Raw genomic sequence first — 12,712 nt, 5'->3', positions numbered from 1 at the left:
CATGGGAATTCTGGGAGTTGAAGTCCACATATCTTCAAATGGCCGAGGCTGAAAAAACACTGTCTTAAAGGCCCCAAAACCAGTGGAGGAAGGAAAAACGGAGGTCCATCAGTGGAGATGTTATCACACCATGAGAGCTGATGTCTACAGCAGTGTTTCTCAATCTCAGCAGCTTAAAGATGAGTGGACTTCAATTCCCAGAATTCCCCAGCCATACTTAAACACTCTCTTAAAGGCCTCAAACCCAGCCATTGGAATTCTGGGAGTTGAAGTCTACCCATCTTCAAATGACCACTGCTGAAAAATACTGTCTTAAAAGGCCCCAAAACCAGCCGTGGGAATTCTGGGAGTTGAAGTCTACCCATCTTCAAATGGCCACTGCTGAAAAATACTGTCTTAAAAGGCCCCAAAACCAGCCATGGGAATTCTGGGAGTTGAAGTCTACCCATCTTCAAATGGCCACTGCTGAAAAATACTGTCTTAAAAGGCCCCAAAGCCAGCCATGGGAATTCTGGGACTTGAAGTCCACCCATCTTTAAGTGCCCATGGCTGAAAAACACTTCCTAAATGCCTCAAAACCAGCCATTGGAATTCTGGGAGCTGAAGTCCACCCATCTTCAAATGGCCACTGCTGAAAAACACTGTCTTAAAGGCCCAAAAGCCAGCCATGGGAATTCTGGGAGTTGAGGTCCACCCATCTTCAAATGACCACTGCTGAAAAACACTGTCTTAAAGGCCCCAAAGCCAGCCATTGGAATTCTGGGAGTTGAAGTCCACCCATCTTCAATGAGCCAAGGCTGAGAAACACTACATTGTCTTGACACATAATGTAAGCCATGGTTTGTTTTAACTATGGTTCATTTTAATCATGGTGCATGGACTGAACCACCAGAGCAGAACATTAAGTTAAGCCATAAACTGCAGTTTATAATCAAAGGGACTGTGTCCAGCTATGATGTAGGGTTCAAACGGACTGAGCCGTAAACTATGGTTTAATAGCTGGATTCACCCAGCGTGAGGACCCCCAAAGCAACCAAGCTGGTTTATGGCTTAGCTGGATGCCTGACCCCCCAAACAGACTTTCATTTGGGAATTCTTCTTCTTTATCCTCTTTTTTTTTTCCGTTTGTAGGTTTACGACGTACCCTCAGCTTTGCTCCGCGATGTGGTTTTGGACACGTACGATTCGCCGGCCCTGCGGGTCAAAAAAGTTGCCCGCGTAGCCCCCCAGCCCAGCGCCCCGCCGAATGCAGACGAGGCTTATGACGTGCCGCTCGCCTTCAAAAAAGCCCTGGCACAAGAGGGGGTAGAGGAGGAGGAGGAGGAAGAAAACTGCGAAGGGCCACTGATCTATGCCATCCCGTCCAATTTACGCCGGGCTTCCGCCTTGCTTAACTTGTACGAATCTCCCGAAGACATCCGGGCTAGTGAAAAGGACGAAGAGGACGAAGGGGCCATTTATGACGTTCCTCTACTGACGCCCAGCACCCCACCCCTGGAGGGAGCCCTCCAAGGACTCAATCTAAGGGATCCGGGACCCCCCACTCGTCCCCGGCTGCCGTCCGCGGAGAGTCTGTCCCGCCGTCCGCTGCCCGCTCTTCCTAGCGAGGAGCGGCTTTCGGGCGAGCTACCGCCCCCATCACCCAACATCGTGCGGAAAGGTAGCATCCAGGACCGTCCGCTGCCTCTCCCTCCGCCCAGGCTGGGGGGTCTCGGGGCAGGAGAGCAGCTGGACCAAGCCAGGGATGATGTCCACAACGAATACGAAGGGATCCGTCTGGCCGACGAGTACGATTATGTCCACCTGAAGGTAAGGACCGCCACAACACGAGGTTAATCGCTATCCTGTTCTTGACATTGGGACATCATCTACATGCCACGATGCTTTTGCAGGTAGTCCTCGACTTACGACCATAATTATTATAAAGTTAATTATATTATAAAGACATATTTTACTAGATATATTTATAATATTATATTGTAAATATAGGGGATGCGATAGCTCAGGGGCTAGGACACTGAGCTTGTCGGTCAGAAAGGTCGGCGGTTCGAATCCCTAGCGCCGCATAACGGAGTGAGCTCCCGTGACTTGTCCCAGCTCCTGCCAACCTAGCAGTTCGAAAGCCCGTAAAAAGTGCAAGTAGAAAAATAGGGAGCACTTTCGGTGGGACGATAACAGCGTTCCACACGCCTTCGGCGTTGAGTCATGCCGGCCCCATGACCGACGGAGACGTCTTCGGACAGCGCTGGCTCTTCGGCTTCGAAACAGAGATGAGCACCGCCCTCTAGAGTCGGGAACGACTAGCACGTATGTGCGAGGGGAACTTTTACCTTTATAAACGAGAAAGCACGTTTTACTGTTTTGTGAAATCAGGTTTTATTTTCCTCATTCTTGTCAACACGCTCTCGGCCTCAAACTATTTCCATTCTTTCATCCGCCAAAGAAAGGTGAACATTAACCCACAATGACATTCATGTTAGACGCTGGTGTGCAAAATTCACTCGAGCACAACGGGATTGGGGAGAACTGCTTTGTCTCGTACCCGACACCGATCCGCGAGAGTCATTGTAAAGTTTCCAAGCGGATTCCTTCAAAACAATGCCTGCCTTTTCTTTTGAGTTAAAATCGTTCGTGCTTTCTAATGTTTTAACTTCCGGTGTACATGGTAGCCGGCCTCGACGTACGACCACAACGGAGCCCCAAACTTCTGTTGTTAAGTGAAACGTGCGTGAGGGGAGTTTTGCCGCCATTTTACCAACTTTTTTTTTTTTTGCCATGGTTTTTAAGCGAATCATTGCAGTGGATAAGTGACTCATGCCGTTGTTAAGTGAACCTGTCTTCCCCCGTTGATTTTGCTTGTCGGAAGGTCGCCGAAGGGAATCGCGTGTCCCCGGGACATGCCGACCGTCGTAAGTATGAATTGGTTGCCGAGCACCCAAATTGTGATCAGCGGATCGTAGTTTGGAAAATGGTCACAAGTCACCTTTCTCGGGGCTGTTGTAACTTTGACCTAAAGTTACTCAAGTTTGAACGTGATCAAAATTCAGAGGCTCGGCAGCTGAACTTGTATTTATGACGGTCGTACTCTCCCGGGGGTTACGTCATCAACTTTTGCGACTGTTTGACGAGCAAAGTCAACGGAGAAGCCCGACTCACTTAACCACCGGGTGACTGACTTAACGCCTGCAGTGATTTCACTTAACGACTGTGGCAAGACTGGTCGTAAAATTGCGGCAAAACTCACTTCACCTCTGTCTCGCTGAGCCGCAGAAACGTGGGGCTCAAATTATGATCGTACGTCGAGGATGTCCTTGTATTGCGCCGAGCCCTCTCTCTCTCTCTCTCTCTCTCTCGGTTCAAATATGTACATTTCTACTGGAGGAGAGAGAAATGGTGTGTCGTTAAAAACACAAAAGGATCCGTTTTTTGCCTGTCTCAGCTAGCCGAAATAGTTGGCGGGGCGAAGGAACTGCATACCGAAAATTTCGAATTCGGGTTCAAAGGACTTAACGGCCGGATTTCAAAACCTCACAATCCCAAGCCAGTAAAAACAATCCTCTTGTGTACACACACAATTTTGCTGAACTAACACACCCGGTCAGCAGAGTTTGGGGGATTGCAATGCCAAAAGGCGTCGGAGGAGGGAGGGATGGGGGTTTGGGGATGAGGAGGGAATCTTCCCTGCAAATGGTCTGTGTTTGTGTTTTTGTTTTTTTTTCAAAAGAGCTTTTTTTTTTAAACAAAACAAAACAGTATTTATTGAATTTCCCAACATTTAAAACACAAAACAAGCCAAATTTACGCTGGTAACAGCTTTTCCATATTGGTATCAATTGTCTTTCGTAACCATCCTATTTACAAAAACTCTATCTCTACGGCATTATCCTATGTTATTATATCCTTATTTAAATCGTAAGGACATCTACTGAAGTGAAGTGGTGTAGGGTTTCCTGGCTAGGCAAGGGGTTGGACTAGAAGACCTCCAAGGTCCCTTCCAACTCTGCTATTCTATTCCATTCACTAATCGATATCATATATTTCTTACAATTCGATATATTGATACTTTTACAGCTTATACCTTAAGTTTTACGTTTACTCTTGAGCCAGGAATACCATCTATTCCAAATTTGATAGTATAGTATAGTCTTTATTGTTATTGTGCAAAATAAATACAATGAAATTGGTTACTCGGTTTCTTCCCTCTCCTTCATTCCCATAGACATTCTATCCATTTCTGCACGTTCATAAATTTTCCTTCTTATAATCGGATTTTGGGGGAAATATCTGTCTGTTTCCAATTCGGTGCTAACACGATTCTGCTTGCGGTTAAATATGTGTAATGTTACGTATTGTAATTTATTCCTCATTTTCCCATCAAAAATACCCAGGAGAAAGAATTCCGGCTTCAGTTCTTATCCTCTGTTCAGTTTTTTTTCAAAAAAGCTTCTTAATTGTGTTCTGGCATTTGGCTTTCTGTCTCTTTTATCTTGTATAAATAAATTCAGCGAATAAATGCACTCTTCTTGTTGTTCTTTCTTCTTTTCTTTTTGTCTTTCCCCTTCCTTTTTCCCCTTCTTTCTTTCTTTTCCCTTCCCATCTTCCACTCTCCCTCCTTCCTTCCTTCCTTTTTATCTTCCTTGTCTTTTTCCCTTTTTAAAAATTCCGTGCTTCCTTCTTTCCTCCTTTTCTATCTTTTCTTTTTCTTCCCCTTTATTTTTTAATTTCCTTCCTTCTATTTTTCTATCTTCCTTTCCTTTACTTCCCCTTTATTTTTAAAATGTGTTTCTTTCCCCTCCCTCTATTCCTTTTTTCTTTTCCTTCCTTCCTTCCATCTTTTTTCTACCATTTCCTTTCCTCTCCTTCCTAATCCTTTTTCTTCTCCTTCCTTCCTTCCATCTTTTCTATCTTCCTTTCCTTTTCTTCCTCTTTATTTTTAAATTGTGTTTCTTCCCCTTTCCTAATCTTTTCTTCTTCCTTCCTTCCACCTTTTCTATCTTTTTCTATCTTCTTTTCCTTTTCTTCCCCTTTATGTTTAAATTTCCTTCCCTCCCTCCATTCCTCACTGTTACCCTTCTTTGCTTCTCATCACCTTGCCTCCTCTCTTCTCTCCCTCCCACTCCTCCATTCTTCTGTTCATCTCCTTCCTCTCCCCCTTCCTTCTTTTCTATCTTCCTTTCTATCTTTCTCTCCTTCTTTCCTCCCTCCATTCTTGTTACCGTTCTTTGCTTCTCCTCCCCTCCATCTTCTGTTCATCTCCTTCCTTCCATTATCCTTCCTTCCCTCCATCTTTTCTATCTTTCTTTTCTTTTTCTTCCCCTTTATTTTTTAATTTCCTTCCTTCTATTTTTCTATCTTCCTTTCCTTTACTTCCCCTTTATTTTTAAAATGTGTTTCTTCCCCTTCCCTCTATTCCTTTTTTCTTTTCCTTCCTTCCAACTTTTTTCTACCATTGCTTTTCTTCTTCTTCCTAATACTTTTTCTTCTCCTTCCTTCCTCCCATCTTTTCTATCTTCCTCCTTTTCTTCCCCTTATGTTTAAATTTCCTTTCTTCCATCCCTCCGTCACTGTTACCATTCTCTCCTTCTCATCTCCTCTCCTCCTCTCCTCTCCACTCACCTCCTCCTTTCTCGCTCTCCCTCTCTTCCACCTTCTGTTCATCTCCTTCCTGCCTCCCTCCCTCCCTTCTTTTCTATCTTTATCTTCCTTTCCTCCCTCCATTCCTATTACCGTTCTTTGCTTCTCATCCCCTCCCCTCCCCTCCCCTCCATCTTCTCTTTCCTTCCTTCCTTCTTTCTCTTTCTTTTGCTTCCTTCTCTCCTCTTCTCAGGGGACTGATAAAATCCAGCAGAAAACCTCCACACCCGAAGCCAGCCCCATGCTGACGGTCTCGGGAGAGGCAACTCCGACGGAAGAAATGGTATCTCTTTTTTGAACTTTATAACCCCTTGCTCTCGCTGTCTCCCACCCAAATTTATGACCTCGGGGTCTCTCACATTTGTTGAAAGCCATGCTTGCAAAATCAGAAGCTGACCTTTGGCTCCTGCCCTTCCCTTCTTGCAAACGTCCTGTCGAAATGTTTCCCCCAGGTGGAATTTGCACCCGCTGCTTGGAATCATTGTGTACCTGATCACAACACATTGTGTAAACAGCACAGGGGTCCCCAGGGGTTTGGTGAAAAAATAAGAATGGAATGGAAAATAGGGAATGGAACGGAACATGGGAATAGAATGGAATGGAATCGAAAATAGGAATAGAGTAGAATGGAACGGAATAGAATAGAGGAGTGAAAATAGGAATAAGAATAGAATATAAAATAGAAATAGAAGAATAGAATATAGAAGAATAGAATGGAATGGAATGGAATTTAAAATAGGAATAGAATAGAAATAGAATAGAGGAATGAAAATAGGAATAATAATAGAATATAGAATAGGAATAGGAATAGAATAGAATAGAACAGAATATAGGAATAGAATAGAATGGAATGGAAAGAAATGGAATCAAAAATAGGAATAGAGTAGAATAGAATGGAATAGAATAGAGGAATGAAAATAGGAATAAGAACAGAATATAGAATAGAAATAGAATAGAATATAGAAGAATAGAATAGAATGGAATGGAATAGAATTTAAAATAGGAATAGAATAGAAATAGAATAGAATGGAATCAAATCAAATCAAAAATAGGAATAGAGTAGAATAGAATAGAATAGAATAGAATAGAATAGAATAGAATAGAGGAATGAAAATAGGAATAAGAACAGAATATAGAATAGAAATAGAATAGAATAGAATATAGAAGAATAGAATAGAATGGAATGGAATAGAATTTAAAATAGGAATAGAATAGAAATAGAATAGAATGGAATCAAATCAAATCAAAAATAGGAATAGAGTAGAATAGAATAGAATAGAATAGAGGAATGAAAATAGGAATAAGAATAGAATATAGAATAGAAATAGAATAGAATAGAATATAGAAGAATAGAATAGAATGGAATGGAATAGAATTTAAAATAGGAATAGAATAGAAATAGAATAGAATGGAATCAAATCAAATCAAAAATAGGAATAGAGTAGAATAGAATAGAATAGAATAGAGGAATGAAAATAGGAATAAGAATAGAATATAGAATAGAAATAGAATAGAATAGAATATAGAAGAATAGAATAGAATGGAATGGAATAGAATTTAAAATAGGAATAGAATAGAAATAGAATAGAATGGAATCAAATCAAATCAAAAATAGGAATAGAGTAGACTAGAATAGAATAGAATAGAATAGAGGAATGAAAATAGGAATAAGAATAGAATATAGAATAGAAATAGAATAGAATAGAATAGAATAGAATGGAATGGAATAGAATTTAAAATAGGAATAGAATAGAAATAGAATAGAATGGAATCAAATCAAATCAAAAATAGGAATAGAGTAGAATAGAATAGAATAGAATAGAATAGAATAGAGGAATGAAAATAGGAATAAGAATAGAATATAGAATAGAAATAGAATAGAATATAGAAGAATAGAATAGAATGGAATGGAATAGAATTTAAAATAGGAATAGAATAGAATAGAATGGAATCAAATCAAATCAAAAATAGGAATAGAGTAGAATAGAATAGAATAGAATAGAGGAATGAAAATAGGAATAAGAATAGAATATAGAATAGAAATAGAATAGAATATAGAAGAATAGAATAGAATGGAATGGAATAGAATTTAAAATAGGAATAGAATAGAAATAGAATAGAATGGAATCAAATCAAATCAAAAATAGGAATAGAGTAGAATAGAATAGAATAGAATAGAATAGAGGAATGAAAATAGGAATAAGAATAGAATATAGAATAGAAATAGAATAGAATAGAATATAGAAGAATAGAATAGAATGGAATGGAATAGAATTTAAAATAGGAATAGAATAGAAATAGAATAGAATGGAATCAAATCAAATCAAAAATAGGAATAGAATAGAATAGAATAGAGGAATGAAAATAGGAATAAGAATAGAATATAGAATAGAAATGGAATAGAATAGAAAAATAGAATAGAGTGGAATGGAATAGAATAGAATAGAATAGAATAGAATTCTTTATTGGCCAAGTGTGATTGGACACACAAGGAATTTGTCTCCGGTGCATAAACTCTCAGTGTGCATACACACAAGAAGTGATAAACCATGATCATAATCATAAAATAGCGTCATCATATGTTAAAATCTCAATAGCAATGCTGCCATCCAAATCGATCCTCTGTTTATGACACCCCCGAAAAACCTACCGAGCTCCGATCACACTGTCACGGCCGCCATCTTGACTTTTTTAACCCCACCCTGTGGATCCCGCCGCGTTGAAATACTTTTGCTAAAATCCTTTTAGATCCCCCAGGGAAAATTCCGCTTCCAGGGGGTGGCGTATGTCAGGAAATGTCCATTTGCAGTGGCAAAGAGTTCCTAAGGTCATAAATGTCCTAACCACCTTTCTCTCTCCTCGCCAGGTGCCACCATCCCCGGAGGACAGCCAACTGCTGCAGTTCTATACGGGGCAATGCCAGACGCACTACTGCACCCTCCTGTCGGCCATCGAGGCCCTCTTGGCCAGTGCCGGGGCCCACCAGCCACCTCGTATCTTCGTGCCCCATGGAAAATTCGTCATCGTCACGGCGCACAAGCTGGTGTTCGTGGGCGATACCGTCTCCCGCCTGGCGTCTTCGACGGCCGTGCGGGCCAGGGTGGGGGCCGCCAGCACGGCTCTGTGCCAAGCCTTGAAGGAAGCGGTCCTCGCGGTCAAAAGCGCCGCGTTGAGTTACCCGTCGTTGCCGGCCGCCCACGAGATGCAGGGTTGCGTGGCGGAGTTGTCGCGCCAAGCTCTGGCTTTCACCACCTTGCTGGGCACTTTGGCGCCCTCTTGATGCGGGACTCCTCACGGCTGCCATCCACCCCTACGGTGGACAATGGGACAATAGGTCTCTCTTTCTATGGAGGGTGCTTGGCGGGGCCCATCCTAGCCGGTGACGGTCCGGGAATCGGTACCAATGTTCCCGCTTCTGCCAGGCTCGTTCATCGGTCAAGACCAGATCCGCCACGGCCGATGCATGTGCCAAAACAAAAAGAAAAAACAGAGCACCCTGTCGTATCTCAAGGACCGGCTTTTGGCCTCCTTCCTTACGTCCTTGCCAATCTTCCTTAGCCAAAGAACGTCCCTGGTTTCGGCCCCCTCGCCGGCGTCTCTGGAACTCGGGGCCTCGTCCGCTGCCGGATTTCAGCACAGACTCTATAATCTGGAAGGGTGACCCCCGTCGTCCACGGAGATGAACAGATTTGGGATGTGGGGGGAAGGAGAGAACAGGGGACCTTTGCTGCTTTCTGGACACTCCTGACGGTCGAAAGGAGGGGAACAGTATCCGGTATGTCCGGACACTCCCACAGAGGCTTAATAGGAAATGAGGAAGAAGAAAATGGCTGCCGAACCGGGTGTTTCGTTGCCAGCCTCCTCGCCCGCCCCGCCCTCACCCCCTCGATTAGCTGCAATAAAAAAATATTGTGTCAAGGTTTGGAAGGACAAAGGACACAAAAGGTTATTAGCTGAATTGATGAGGCAATTACAATAGTATTTCTCAAGCGTGGTCCCTTTAAGAGGGGATGGACTTCAACTCCCAGAATTCCCCAGCCAGCTGGCTGGGGAATTCTGGGAGTTGAAGTCCAACCCCCTCTTAAAGGGGCCACGGTCGAAAAGACTGAATGGGCAGAAACGCTAATTATGAGTAAACGGAGACAAAGTATTTTTCCCCCCCTCAGGAAATATTTCTCAGAATCTCTCTAGGTTTGATGATAATAAAATAGCTGGGAAAAAACAGCTGCGTTTTTAAATTTTTTCGCCCAGAGCTGGATTCGCTTAATGACTGATTCACTTAATGACTTCAGGGAGTCACTTAAAAAACGTGCCCCCCCCCAAAAAAATGGTCGTAAGATGGAATGCGAATCGTTTTAACAACCAACCTATTGAGCAATGGAAATTCCGCTCCCCATTGTGATCGTAAGTTGAGAACGACCTGCCTGATCCACACTTACGACGTTCTTCGTGGGAGGCCTTTAGTTTTATTTTCAATGATGGGAAGGCAGGTAATCCTTGATTTACAACCCCTCCTGTAGTGATCGTTCCGGAGCGGTACGGTGGCCTGGAGGTGGAGCTCTCGCCTCCCACATCAGGATACTGTGAGTTCAATCCTAGGGAGAGGCCAATATTTGTCTCTCTGGGCACGGCGAGAATATATCTCCTGAACAAAACTCCTCATTGGAGACAGGAATGGCATCCGGCCAGGAAACACTACGTTCCATTCAGTTGCCCAGATTCCACCCTGCGAGGGTGGATTACGGGGTCATTAAAAGATGATGATGTAGTTATCGTTCAAAGTTGCGTGGGGAAATGACTTTTGACAATGTTTTTCACACTTATAACCGTCGCAACATCCCTTGATCAAAACTCGCACGCTTGGCCGCTGGCATGTACTTACGACGGTTGCAGTGTCCCAAGCATACGTAATTCACCTTTTGTGACAAGTAAAGCCAATTTCCCTTAACAACTGCGTTGCCAACTTAACCATTGCCATGATTCACTTAAAAACTGGCGAGGAGGGCAAAATTCACTTAGCAACCGTCCCCACTTAGGAACAGAGATTTTAGGCTCAATTGTGGCCCTATTTTAGGCTCAATTGTGGTCAAGGACCAGGTATATTAGGACTTTTTTTTTTTTTTGGAGAAAAGATTTTGTATAGATTTTTTAACATACATATAATATAATCCAAAGCGTACCTATGCATCTTAACAAACATTTTTTTGAGTATTCAATAGTATATCAATTCTTTTTGCCATTACGCCTCTTCAATTTTTATTTGCTCTTCTGCTTTCCATACACCATATTATAGTCTATTTCGTCTTCAGTTCTCCTCCTCCCTACCTCCTTCTTCCCTCTACCCTCTCTCTCTCTTCTCTACTTTCCCTTGCTCTCTCCCTCTCTTTTCACACCTTCCCTCTCTCCTGCTCTTTCCCTCCCTTCTACTTCCCTCTCTCCTGTCTCCATTCTCCCTCTTTCCCTCTCTTTATCTCCCTTCCGTTCTCTATTTTACGTGGTGTATTTCCACCTTTTAGCAAACTCCATTTAATATCAATGGAATTGATAATTATATTCCCAACGAAAGCAGCGGGGAGGGAAAATGTTTTCCATATTGCTAGTTTTTCTTTTAAAGGTATACCTTTATACGAGTTCCAATTGTTTCCTCTCCCCCCCCCCCAAAAAAAATCTCTTTTTTTGGACGCAGTGCAAGACAGATTCAAACTTCCCGCTATCTTCGTCGTGCCGTTACATATTTTTACATCATTAAGCCCCCTTATTTTGTTTCCTCTTATAATTGTAACTATACATCATTAGATGTATTTCCATATTTTCCTGCCATTCCCCCCCCCTCTTCTGATATCTTTCCCAACTATTATTTTTTTCTTATTTGTATCCACAGCATAATCATTTCACCTTCCATTATTGATACGTATCAGCTACTATCTTTATTCACCTTAGTTAATTTAATAAGTCTTTAAGAAGATGTTGGATAGCCATCTGTCTGAAACGGTATAGGGTTTCCTGCCTAGGCAGGGGGTTGGACTAGAAGACCTCCAAGGTTCCTTTCCAACTCTACTATTGTATTGTATTGTATTGTATTGTAATTTACCTTTAATTCTTTTTTGCTTATAATCCTTTCTATGTCATACACAGGACTTTTTCCCCCTTTAAAGCAGATTTTTACAGGCAGTGAAAATAACGGCATAGGGAGGTCGCTGCTTGCATTGACTTCAGCACTATGTTTCTCAACCTCATCCCTTTAAGGATAGGTGGACTTCGATTCCCAGAATTCCCCAGCCAGCAAAACTTCTGGGAGTTGAAGTCCACGTCTCTTAAAGGGCCAGAGTTTTAAAAAGATCTGGAGAGGGGTTTAAAATTAGGCACCTTGCTACATAGAATGGGGGTGGGGGGAATAGAATAAAATAGAACAGAATATAGAGAATAGGATGCAGGATAGAATAGAATAGAAAATAGAATAAAATAATAATAGGATTGAATAACAGAATACACGATAGAGAATAGAATAGAATATTTACAGTGCTGCATCATTGCCATTTCAATGTTAGATCTACGTTTCTATTTCCCCCACCTTTTGCTTCAGAATAGCAGAAATATATAGTAAATTCAGAGATAATTTATCTGCAAATAAGCACTATCAATGATTTGGATGATCTGGAGTAGCAATAAAGCTACAGAGGCTAACCCCCCTTGACAGCTGGCTTCTGATGTATTTGAAGTAGTTTTACAGTACGTTTTAAAGTGATTAGAAAGACGCTCTCCGAACGTCACCCAACAGTACATGGACTAGAACAGAATAAGAATAGAATAGAATAAGAATACAATTAGAATAAGAATAGTATCAGAATAAATAGAATTAGAACAGAATGAGAATAGAATGAAAAATAGAATACAATAGACAATAGAATAATAGAATATAGAATATAATAGAAAATATGGAATTAGAATAGAATACACAACAGTACATGGAATAGAACAGAATAAGAATAGTATCAGAATAAATAGAATTAGAATAGAATATAGAGAATAGAATGCAGAATAGAATACAATAGAACATAGAGAATAGAATATATAGTAT

The 12,712-nt window shown here is 41.7% G+C and overlaps 1 protein-coding gene across 4 annotated transcripts in view; it reads left to right on the top strand.

Annotated features, from left to right (window-relative positions):
• EFS (embryonal Fyn-associated substrate) overlaps nucleotides 1-9,916 on the top strand; it is a 28,733-nt gene extending 18,817 nt beyond the window's left edge. For all 4 annotated transcript variants that reach the window (XM_081969419.1, XM_081969417.1, XM_081969418.1 and 1 more), the window contains 3 exons: nucleotides 1,132-1,809; nucleotides 5,828-5,917; nucleotides 8,501-9,916. In XM_081969419.1, the coding sequence (XP_081825545.1) occupies nucleotides 1,132-1,809; nucleotides 5,828-5,917; nucleotides 8,501-8,914 (1,182 nt within the window). In that variant the 3' untranslated portion in view covers nucleotides 8,915-9,916. The remainder of the gene's footprint in view (nucleotides 1-1,131; nucleotides 1,810-5,827; nucleotides 5,918-8,500) is intronic.
• The last annotated feature ends 2,796 nt before the right edge of the window (nucleotides 9,917-12,712 follow it).

The sequence above is a fragment of the Natrix helvetica genome, assembly GCF_964273705.1.
Source record: "Natrix helvetica genome assembly, chromosome: W".
NCBI classification, from domain to species: domain Eukaryota; kingdom Metazoa; phylum Chordata; class Lepidosauria; order Squamata; family Natricidae; genus Natrix; species Natrix helvetica.
Note: the sequence above shows the minus strand (reverse complement) of the source record. Positions and strands in the feature narration are given on the sequence as shown.